Source organism: Microcebus murinus, chromosome 19, assembly GCF_040939455.1.
Source record: "Microcebus murinus isolate Inina chromosome 19, M.murinus_Inina_mat1.0, whole genome shotgun sequence".
In the NCBI taxonomy this organism is placed as follows: Eukaryota; Metazoa; Chordata; class Mammalia; order Primates; family Cheirogaleidae; genus Microcebus; species Microcebus murinus.
In genome coordinates this window covers 1171204-1182943 of record NC_134122.1, presented here as the reverse complement: position 1 = coordinate 1182943, position 11740 = coordinate 1171204, and the positions used below count along the sequence as shown (strand labels likewise).

The following is an 11740-nucleotide window of genomic DNA, read 5'->3' as shown; positions in this document are numbered from 1 at the left end:
GGCCCACGCGGATCAGTAGTCTGGGTCCTTTCCATGTTCCTACCAAGCCTAGTGGCCTACCAAGAAGGAACCTGGGGCTGAAAACCCAGATGGGCATCAGGAGGGGAACACACACCAGGACACCTCAGAAGGAGGCCCAGTAACTTCGCTGGCTTGTGCTGGGACGGGGCCACCCAGTCACGGGCTCCATTCCTCAGCCACACGGAACTCGGACCCTGTGGGACCCTGCACTGGGCTGGGTAATCCTCTGGAGAACAGGCCCTGCTCCAGGTCCCAGGGCCAGGGAACCCCACACCCCACCTCCCCAGGCTCTGCCCTCTGACTATTAGGGGACGTTGGGTGAGGGTCCCCTCCATCACAGCTGGTTTACTCGGGGAGAGCGGGAGGTCCCGTCTTTGAGCCGACTCTGTGTGCGTGTGAAAGAGAAGCCAGCATTGGCTGAGCAGCAGGAGTGATGAAGCAGGGGAAAGACGTAGGAGTTTGGTGACCTGCTCAGAAGGTCATCCTGACGCTTAGTGGCCCTATCTCCCGTCTCCCCCTGCCCTCAGGAGCAGGGAGGCCATGAGATGCAGCCCTTGGCCCTGTGCTCTGGAAACCCCCACGGTGGAACTCGGGACAGTCTGTCACCACCATTCCTCTGGGGCGATGGCCCATGGTGCCAGTGTACAGTCCTGCTGTGTGTGGAGCGATGCCGTGAGGCCTCCCGCAGGCTTGGTGCCTCGTGTGCTGACAGACTGCCTAGGGAGAAGGGCCTGTGGGGCCCGAGGCACTGGGCAGGAAGCTCACAGAGCCCCTTCTCTGCCTGCAGTGAGGCTGTCTGGGAGAACATGGCTCGCATGTGCGTGAAGACACAGCGGCTGGACGTCGCCAAGGTATGCCTGGGGAACATGGGCCATGCCCGCGGAGCCCGAGCGCTGCGGGAGGCAGAGCGTGAGCCGGAGCTGGAGGCCAGAGTGGCCATGCTGGCCATACAGCTGGGCATGCTGGTGAGTCGGAGCCGCCTCTGGGACGGGCAGACGCAAGGGGCAGCCGGGCCCACAGCAGGCCTCCTCTGCTGGGCTTCAGTGCAGCACCCCAAGAGGGTCGGGGAGCAGGGAGGCCGGTGGGGATGGGCAAGGCAGCCTCTGGGTCAGGATGGGGTCACATCCCCAGGGCAGTACATCAGTCTCGCTTCCCAGCTGTGGGGCAGGAATGCCACGTTGGTATGTGGTGTCTGTCGTGAACGCGTCAGCCCTGTGCATGGTGTGCTGCATGTCTTTGCCATGAGCTCGTGGGCAGCAGAGACCACCTTGCTGGCCCCAGGGTATCAGGGAGCTTCGCGCCATGGGAGGCACCAGGACTGGTCAGCTGGCGACCTCTGGCCTCTCTCCCGGCACAGTCTCGTTCTGAAGAGTTGGTTTGTGGAGATGTTGACTGCGGTGACACTGCCCTTTACTGTTCAGGAGGACGCCGAGCAGCTGTACAAGAAGTGCAAGCGCTACGACCTTCTGAACAAGTTCTACCAGGCCTCGGACCAGTGGCAGAAAGCCGTGGAAGTCGCCGAGCTCCACGACCGAGTCCACTTGCGCACCACCTACTACAACTATGCCAAGCACCTGGAGGCCAGCGCCGACTGTAGCCTGGCCCTTAGTTAGTAAGCACGGGGCCCAGGGAGGGACCTGGGACACAGGGCATCTTCCTGATTCCCTCTGGGTGGCCCTGGCTGCCTTGAGGTGAAGTGGCCGCAGAGGTCCTCAGAGGGAGAGCGTCTCAGGGTGTGCCTTTAGGACAGCCTCGGGGCCTCTCTCCTTCCCTCCCAGCCTAGCAGGCTTCAGGGCAGGTTAAAGATGAGCGTCAGTCCTGTTGTTCGTGTTAGTTGTTACAGCACAGACTGGGCTTGGTGCCTCAATGAGGGCAGATGAGCCACCACTGGGTGCCTGGCCACATGTCACCCTTTCCAGAGGAGGAGCTCTTCTGACATCCATGTCCATGATCTGGAACTGCGTGTGGGCAACTCTGAGGTGGGACCAGCCCTGGGCCACCCACAATGCAGGAAACTCCCGCTGCCCCCGACAGTGGGTGTGCCCCCCGTGGAGCTGCAGGCTGGCCTTGTACACCACACAGGCCACTGCTCTCACGTGTTTCTGTGACACTGCCTCTCAGCCTATCCTGTCCCCATGGGGCTGAGATGGGAAGCAACGAGGTCCTCCTGTCTCCTCCCTCCACAGCTATGAGAAGTCGGACACCCACCGCTTTGAGGTGCCCAGGATGCTCTCAGAGGACCTGCAGTCCCTGGAGCTCTACATCAATAAGATGAAGGACAAGTGAGTGTCCCCCTAGGGGCTGGGGCCTGCTTGGGTACCCTTGCATCACCTAACAGTGGGCAGCATCCTCTTGGTTTCTCAGAGTTGGTCCCGGGCACCACGTGGGGCCCTCCCTTCAGTGCCCGGGGCCTCTCTTGGTCTCCTACGTCTCCTGTCTGCAGGACACGTGTTGCTCACTCTGAGGGTGGCATTGGGGCCGGGGGTGGCACCCTGGCAGAGAGCTCATGGCTTGTGGGGCCCCGCAGGACCCTGTGGAGGTGGTGGGCCCAGTACTTGGAGAGTCAGGCGGAGATGGACACTGCGCTTCACTACTACGAGCTGGCACAGGACCACTTCTCCCTGGTCCGCATCTGCTGCTTCCAGGGCAATATTCAGAAGGTAAGGGGACTCCTGCAGGGTCGGCCTGTTGTTGGAGACACGGCCACTAGGCTTCTTTGTTGTCTTTCTAGGCTGCTGAAATCGCCAACGAGACCGGGAACTTGGCAGCGTCGTATCACCTCGCCCGCCAGTATGAGAGCCAGGAGGACGTGAGGCAGGCGGTGCACTTCTACACGCGGGCACAGGCCTTCAACAACGCCATCCGCCTGTGCAAGGTACTGAGGGATAGGCCTGGGGAGTCCAGCCCGGCAGGTGGAAAATGGTGCCTCCTGGCTGCTTGCAAGAGCCACCGAGAGAGCTGTGTCATGAACACTCCTGCCCCTGCTGGTTCCCCTGCTCGCTCTGCACTCCCCCACCTTTCCCGTCCCTGCGTCCTGCACCTGGCATTGTTTGCAGGGCACTGAGTTGTCTCTCGATGTCCCTAGTATCCAGGCTTCCCAAGCAAGTTGTGAGGTCAGCTCATGACTCGTGGCCTTGCTAGAAGGCAGACCCTTCATAGAGAGCTGTCACACACTCTGCATCTGTTAAAAACGTCCCAGCTCAGGGTCTCACTTCTGGAAAACCCTCCAGGCCAAGTATTTCTTGCAGTGCTCTGTAAAATAGAGCAGGAAGCATATGAAAAGCTTGGCGCACAGGCAGGCCCAGGAAGGCATCAGGTGCAGGGATCACTTAGCAACAGATCAAACCAAAGGGGCTGGATTCATACCTGCTATGTTCACAAATCGGAGTGGGCCCAGGGTGCCAGGCAGGAGCTGTCCACAGAGCCCTGTCTCCCTCCCACAGGAGAACAGCTTGGACGACCAGCTCATGAACTTGGCCCTGCTGAGCTCACCAGAGGACATGATCGAGGCAGCCCGATACTACGAGGAGAAGGGCGAGCAGATGGACAGGGCGGTCATGCTGTACCACAAGGTGAGAGCCAGCCCCCAGTGGTGGCCAGGACCTCGGGGAGGCGGGGGACAGCAGGAACAAGACTTCTGCCAGAGACCAGGGACATTGCCTGTGCGAGGCCCAGTTCTGGGGGCCCCAGGGATGGGCAGCTGCTCAGAGCCCACACTGTCCACAGGCTGGCCACTTCTCCAAGGCCCTGGAGCTGGCCTTTGCCACCCAGCAGTTTGCAGCCCTGCAGCTCATAGCAGAGGACCTGGATGAGAAGTCGGACCCCGCCCTGCTGGCCCGCTGCTCGGACTTCTTCATCGAGCACAGGCAGTACGAGAAGGCGGTGGAGCTGCTGCTGGCTGCCAAGAAGGTACGGGTCTCCAGCTCACTCAGGCACCACCGCTCTAAGGTCGCCTTTTCCACAAATACAGTGGGAACGGCCTGTCTCTCCTGGTTACAATTCCTCGAGAAAGGCTGTGGCTATATCCTGCCGTGGAGGTGAAGGGCCCTGGGGACAAGCTGAGACATACTGCCCACTTCACACATGGCATCGAATTATAACGAGAAGTTGAATGCTCCTGTGTGTGGCAGGGGGCAGGGAGTGAAATACACTTAACACAAAATTTACCATCTTGGCCATTTTTTAAGTATACAGTCAGTAGTATTAGGTACAGTCACATTTTTATTCAACCAGTCTCCAGAACTCTTTTATCTTCCCAAGCTAAAATTCTGTCCCTATTAAACACTAATGCTCCAGCCTCTGGCACCCACCATCCTGTGATACCTTCTGCCTCCTCTGTGCACTTAACTCCTCTAGGGAGTCAAATAAGTGGAATCAGACAGTATGTGGTTTTTGTGACTGGCCGATTGCACTGAGCGTAAGTCCCGAAGGTTCACACACACTGTAGCAGGTGTCAAAGCTGAGTGATGTCCCACTGTGTGGGTGGGCCACGTGGTCTTACGGGTGGTTTCCACCCCTGGGCTGCTGTGAGCAGTGCTGCGGTGGGCATGGGCGTGCAGATGTCTCTTCACCACCCTGCCTCCCTAGACTTGGGTGTTTACCCAGCAGTGGAATTCCCGGATCACATGGCAACTCTGCATTTAGTCTTTTGAGGAAGTGCCAGGCTATTTTTCCACAGTGGCTGCACCATTTTACATTCCCACCAGCACTGTGCAAGGGCTTGTTTCTCCACATCCTCACCACCCTCGTTATGTTTTTTGCTAGTAGCCAATAATAAAAGAGTATGTGCGCTCCTTTTTTTTTTTTTAAGTAGAAAAATTCCTGTTGATAGAAACCTAATGGAGATATAGAAAATTGGTAATCCTACAGAATTAGCCTGTCCAAGTTGAAAGATCGTTCTTGCAGCCAGAAGTAGGCATGCAGCTTCGTGTCTTGCTATGGAACAATTTCAGAATTCTTGGAGACGCCGTGTTCTGGGTTAGAAAGGCCTGTCCTGGGGTAGTCTGCAGGCTGACTCTGGCCCAGGAACACCACCAAAGGGTTTTCTCTCGCTGGAGACGTTGATTCTGTAGCTTCACAGTAAAACTGGGTAAACCAGAACAGAACAGCCAGGGAAATCACCCCATTAGTAAAAGATGTTATATAAAATACAAAATATTTGGGGCTGGTGCATGAACAGGTGGTCTACAGATCAGGGGGAATATTAGAAAATCCAGAAACGGCCAGCGGCATGAGTCCATTAGTGTGGGATGAGGGAAGTGCACGGCGTGGGGGAGGGGCGGGCCACTCCATCAGTGGGGTCAGTGGCCCAGGTGGTCATTTGGGAAACCCCACGTCAGCATAAATTCCAGAGAGGTCAGAGATTCAAGTATAAAAGTGAAACAACTGCAGTTCTACCTTTCAGTGTCCTGCACAGTCTTGAAGGAGGGAAGGCTTTTTCTGAGTATGGTGTAAAAACAAACCCAAAGCCCTAGCGAGGAAGACTGATCAATTCAACCAAACACACATATTTATCAAGTTCTTATAAACAAATAATAAGTTTACCAACAACTCAAACAGAAAGGGCAAAGAATGTGCACAGTTTGTTAAAAAGGAAATGTGAGTGATTGCTTACTATAAATGCTTAGCCTCATTCATAAAAAGAGATGACACATCAGAGCTCATGAAGGTGCCGTTTCTCATGAGCTGGACTAGTCCAGGTAAAAAGGTTAGAAAACCCTAGATTGGCTTGGAACAGATCACTCAGGCACTGTGGGCAGGAACGTCTGTCAAAGGTAAAACTTACACCTGCCTCTACCGAGCAGTTCCTTTCCTCAGAAATTGATCCCAACCGACACATTCCCACACGTTCAGGTGACATGTGCACGCACAAGGGTACACGCCACAGACGTTTTTGTAACAGCAGAGAACAGTCACCCTCGTGTCATCAGCAGAATTGTGGTTAACCTCAGTGGAACCCTACCCAGCAGTCAGAACGAGCGTGCTAGCGCCTCACATGCTGAGGTGGAATGACCTCCAAGACAAAATTTTGTAAGACATGTCTTTTTTTTCTTTTGTTTTTTTTTGAGACAGGGTCTCACTCTGTTGCCTGGGCTGGAGTGCCGTGGCATCAGCCTAGCTCACAGCAACCTCAAACTCCTGGGCTCAAACAATCCTTCTGCCTCAGCCTCCCGAGTAGCTGGGACTACAGGCATGCACCATCATGCCCAGCTAATTTTTTTCTATATATTTTTAGTTGTCTGGCTAATTTCTTTTTATTTTTAGTAGAGACAGGGTCTCACTCTTGCTCAGGTTGGTCTTGAGTTCCTGAGCTCAAACAATCCACCTGCCTTGGCCTTCCAGAGTGCCAAGATTAGAGGCATGAGCCACCACACTGGCCTAAGACATGTCTTTAAGTGAAGAATATAAAATGTTATTGGTTCTAGTTTATGTTAGAAAAGAAAAAAGAATATAAAATGTTTTCTTAAAATTTTAAGAATATTAAACTCTAGGTGGAGGGGGACCCAGCATATTCGAGTTATGTTCCCTCTGCCAATTAAAAAAAAAAATTAAAACCCTTAATTAAAAAAATTCTAAAAAAATTACAGAAGAAAATGAATTACCAATTTTCTTTTACTACCACAACAAATACAATAGTCATTTGAGCTTCATGTTTCCTTCATTATATTCTAGACTGTTAACGTTCATAGCGTGAGAGAAAGTAACATGAACGAATCCAGACATCGGCCACCACTGAGCCGTGGGCCTGGTTTCCTTGGGGGTTGTGGGTGTAAGGGCACCCCTCAGCTGCTCATGGGAATGGCCCCTCGTGGTTTCCTTGTTACCTTTGCAGTACCACGAAGCCCTGCAGCTATGCCTGGAGCAGAACATGACCATCACCGAGGACATGGCCGAAAAGATGACTGTGTCCAAGGACTCCAAGGACCTGTCTGAGGAGTCCCGGCGGGAGCTGCTGGAACAGGTGGCCAACTGCTGCATGCGCCAGGGCAGCTACCACCTGGCAACCAAGAAGTACACACAGGCCGGGAACAAGCTGAAGGTGAGCATCCACCGGTTGCTCTCATAGCCGTCTCACGGTCATGTAGGCCACGGCTGCTGTGCTCTCTGCATTTGCCTTTGTGCTTAATCAGGAAGGGCAAGAGCTTTTCAGGCTAGGGGAGCACGAGAGGTCAGAGCTCTCTAACTGAGAAGCCCTGAGCCACTCATTTTGTGAGCCAGACTTGCAGCATTGCTGGCTGTGAGTGTCCCCAGGGCCCCTGCCCCCACGCCTGAGACCCAGCTCTCTCTGCCCAGGCCATGAGGGCGCTGCTCAAGTCTGGAGACACAGAGAAAATTGTGTTCTTCGCGGGAGTCTCCAGGCAGAAGGAGATCTACATCATGGCTGCCAACTACCTGCAGTCCCTGGACTGGCGGAAGGAGCCAGAGATCATGAAGAACATCATAAGCTTCTACACCAAAGGGCGTGCCCTGGACCTGCTGGCAGGCTTTTATGACGCCTGTGCCCAGGTACAGACCCTCCTCGGACTCTGGCAGGCCTGGCATGGGTTGTGGGAGGCTTGGGCCTCACTGGGTCTTGACATTCTCCCGGTGCAGGTGGAGATCGATGAATACCAGAACTACAACAAAGCCCATGGGGCGCTGACCGAGGCCTACAAGTGCCTGGCCAAGGCCAAGGCCTCCAGCCCACTGGACCAGGAGACCAAGCTGGCTCAGCTTCAGAGCAAGATGGCGCTGGTGAAGAGGTTCATCCAGGCCCGCAGGTGCGTCCCCGGGAGACTGGGGCAGGCAGCTGCCCCGCACCACCCCGCAGGCCTTGGGAACACCCCAGGCCCCCTTCACTGGGAGAGTGACACGGCTGACAGCTAGGAACCAAACCAAACATTCACTTCTGACTAATGTTCTGACAAATGTTCTTCAGAGGAAATCCTTGGGCAACTAGATAGGAACCCAAGGGTCATCTCTGTTGCTTAAGATATATCTAAGCTCCTCTTAGAGAATTCCGTTGGAACCTGGGCACAATCTTGGGAAGATTGTTCTGGAAACACCCAGAGACATCGTGAGAGAAATTTGGTGGGGGAGGGGAGGAGGAGACAATTTGGGTGAAAAGGTGTGTCCAGGGGCCAATGTGCCCCTTCTCAGGGCATGCAGGGGTCAGGCAGGTCACCCTGAGTGAGGGACTGTCATGTGACTCAGGGTAGCTGGGGCCATGGTGACCAGCAAGCTCCCACCTCTCCTTGGTGCCACTACCGCCAGGCTCCAGGCCTGTGGAGGGTGGTGATGGGCAGTGCACTCTCTGTTTTTAGCAAAGGCCAAGAATATAAATGTTTATATGCTACCTCCCAGTTTTTATCTATGGGCAGATAATTCTGGGGGTCACCACACCTGAGCGAACAACTGTGGGCTCCTGGGGCTCAGCATCCACCGAACTAGCAATAGTGTCTTTCTCGTCTGAGAACAGCCTTTCAGAAGGAGAGTTCCAGAAACAGTGTTGAACAGTGTTGTACAAAGTGGGGTCCCTAGGGCACTGTCCACTAGTATGTGTAGATTCTGGAATATCTGCATATAGCAGGCGCCTGCTGAGCCTGGGTGGTGGGAGGCAGAACTGAAGGAGAATGGGCAGCAGGTGGTCACCAGCAAGATCACAGGGTGTGTGGGTGTGAGGGGCAGGGTGGCAGCCCTCCAGGGCTCAGGGATCTGAGGGCAGGCCAGGCACCTGCCTGGAGTGGCTGAGCCAATGCATGGCCGGATGGACCCTGGACTCTCCAGAAGTGGGAGTCTGAGCACTTTGCAGCTCCAGTCACCTCCTCTGGACCAAATCGTGTCTCATCTGGCTCGTGGGCAGGCCCACTACCCAGTCTTACCCAGCTCACATGCCACACCCTGCTCTGCCACCCACGCCCACGCTGGGTCACACATGCTGGCCTGCGTTCAGGCCAACTCTGATTTGAAGGTTCCTTTCAACTGCCTTTGCAAGGTGATGTGCCACTGAACACACCCACATCCACATACCCCCATGTCCCTCTGGGTCACACTTAGCCTAGAAGTTTCTATCCCCTCTAGGCTGTCCTAGGAACTAATTGTTAGAAGGGTAGGAACTAATTGTTAGAAGTCTTTGATGTTGGTTTCTAAGCACAGGCCCCAGCACTGCAAGTAGTAAGAATTTGTTGAATGAATGAATGAACAAATTAAGAAATTAATTAATTGGTGGGAATTCACCTCACAAAAAAACTTCCTCCACCACTCCTCAGGACCACGTCCTGCTGTGCCCTCTGACAAGCAGCATGTGTTCAGGGGTTCAGGGCACAGGCCTCATCTTTGCTCTCTGCAGGACGTACACGGAAGACCCCAAGGAGGCCATCAAGCAGTGTGAGCTGCTTCTGGAGGAACCAGACCTGGACAGCACCGTCCGCATCGGGGACGTCTACGGCTTCCTGGTGGAGCATTACCTGCAGATGGAGGAGCACCAGATGGTGAGGCCGGGCACTGCTCACCAGGAGCATCCTGCCCCATAGGCTTCTGGGACTCTGTTTCAGAGCTCAGATGTTGTCATTGATTTTCTTGAAGTAACAGGCTCACTTTGTTCATTTTTTGAGAAAATATCTGCCACCTACCCAAGTCTGAATAACCACAGTTTATCTCAGTCGTTTAAAAAAATATGGTGTTCTTGGCTTGGTGCAGTGGCTCATGCTTGCAATCGCAGTACTCTGGGAGCCTAGGCAGGAGGATCACTTGAGCTCAGGAGTTGGAGACCAGCCTGAGCAAGAACAAGACCCCATCTCTACTAAAAATAGAAAAAATTAGCTCGGGAGGCCGAGGCAGGAGGATCGCTTGAGCCCAGGAGTTTGAGGTTGCTGTGAGCTAGGCTGATGCCACAGTACTCTAGCCTGGGCAACAGAGCAAGACTATCTAAAAAAAAAAAAAAGATGTTCCATGTAAAAGTGACTAATTTAGCTCACAACTAACTTAGCTGCACAAGTGTTTTTTCTCATCTTCACCAACACTCTTTTCCTTTAGCCATCCCAGATGGAGTCTCTCATTGTGGTTTCAATTTACATTTTCTTGATGACTGATGATGTTGAGCACCATCTCCTGTGCTCATTATCCATTTGTATGTCTTCCTTCATGAAGTCTTTAAATCTTTTCCCATCATTTTATTGGGTTTTTAATCTTATTGTTGAGCTGTGTTCTTCATATACTCTAGATACATTCCCTTTATCAGATATATGATTTGCAAATATTTTCTCCCAGTCTGTGAGGAAGTTCCCTTCTATTCCTCTCTTTCCTCTCCTGAAAATCCAATTACTTGTATATACAGTGTTGTCACTGTCCCCTACTCAACTGACACTTTCCTTTTTTCCTAGGTTTTTTTCTCTGTGTTTCAGTTTGGGTGGTTGCTATTGCTTCAAGGTCACCAATTTCCTTCTGTAGTATCTACTCTTACTTTAATCCCATCCCCATTTTTCATCTCAGACATTATAATTTTCATCTCTAATAATCTGATTTGGCTCCTTCCCTATATATTCCATGTCTCTCGTTATCATCCTTGCACCTTTCTCTGCCTTCTTGAGCACATGAAGTCCATTTATAAGAGTTTTCATGTTCTTGTCTCCAAACTCTGTTGTGTCTGTTCTGGATCTGTTTCTATGGATTTCTTCTTTTTCCTATGGCTCATATTTCCCTGCTTCTTTGCATGTTCAGTAATTTTTCATTGATTCCAGACACTGAAAGTGTTTTAGGATGTTGGATGGTGAAATGTGTGTGTTTGTGTGTGTGTGTATTCTTTTTTTTTCTTTCTTTCATTTTTCTTTTTGTAGTCTTCCTCGGAATGCATTTTCTTTTAAATATTTTTTAGCCTTGTTCTAGGGTGAGGTTAAGTTACTTGGAAACAATTTGATTCTTTTGCAGCTTGCTTTTTAGCTTTGTTAGATGAGTCCAGAACAGGCTCTTGTGTCTAGGGCTAATTTTGCGCCACTACTGAGGGGTCTGCTCTGCATGCCTCATGTATTGGGAGGTCTTTCCCCTCTGGCAGGGGGGAGCATGAACTATTCCTGGGCGTGTATGATCAATCTCTGGGGTTGTTCTACCTGGTCACTTCCAGTGGTTTTTCCCTGGCCTCAGTTACTTTCTTCACATGCATGCACTATTTACTCAGCGTCTCCAGAGTGCTGTCTCTGCCTCTCTGCTCTCTCCTGTCCAATACTCTATTCCATGAGTTCTAGCTGCCTCGGTCTCCCCAGACTCAGAACCATCTCCTTAGCGCAGACTGCCAGCTGTTTGGTTACCCTGTCCCTGCACTGTGGCCTAAAAACTCTCAAGGCAGTAAGCTGGGTGGCTGAGTTGATCTTTATGAAGTATCTCCCTTCGTCTCTGGTAGTATTCTTTTGAAGTGTCCCTACTGTGTCACTAGCATAGCTAGCCTGCTGTCTTATGCTTAGTGTTGTATGGCATATCCTTTCCTTCCTTTTGTTTGCTCATGTGTCATTGTATTTAAAGTACACTGCTGGTAAACAGTATATAGCTGGGTCTTTCTACAATTCTGATAATCTCTGCATTTTAATTGGAATGTTTTATCCACTTAGATTTATTTATTTAATTCCACTCACCCGCATTTGTCCTTCATGTTCCCAAGGACAGAGATACACGTAGACCTTGGTGCATCCTGACGTTCTGCCTGTGGACTGCATTCCCCTAGCAGATAGATCTGGGGAGAGACAGTGCC

At 52.3% G+C, this 11740-nt stretch overlaps 1 protein-coding gene across 1 annotated transcript in view; it reads left to right on the top strand.

Annotated features, from left to right (window-relative positions):
- The window catches only part of IFT140 (intraflagellar transport 140), an 85617-nt gene that overhangs the window by 71281 nt on the left and 2596 nt on the right, over positions 1-11740 (top strand). The window contains exons 19-29 of the mRNA XM_012743456.3: positions 809-986; positions 1443-1633; positions 2208-2303; positions 2549-2681; positions 2753-2896; positions 3465-3593; positions 3748-3930; positions 6854-7060; positions 7315-7527; positions 7615-7781; positions 9350-9491. Of these exons, the coding sequence (XP_012598910.2) occupies positions 809-986; positions 1443-1633; positions 2208-2303; positions 2549-2681; positions 2753-2896; positions 3465-3593; positions 3748-3930; positions 6854-7060; positions 7315-7527; positions 7615-7781; positions 9350-9491 (1783 nt within the window). The remainder of the gene's footprint in view (positions 1-808; positions 987-1442; positions 1634-2207; positions 2304-2548; positions 2682-2752; positions 2897-3464; positions 3594-3747; positions 3931-6853; positions 7061-7314; positions 7528-7614; positions 7782-9349; positions 9492-11740) is intronic.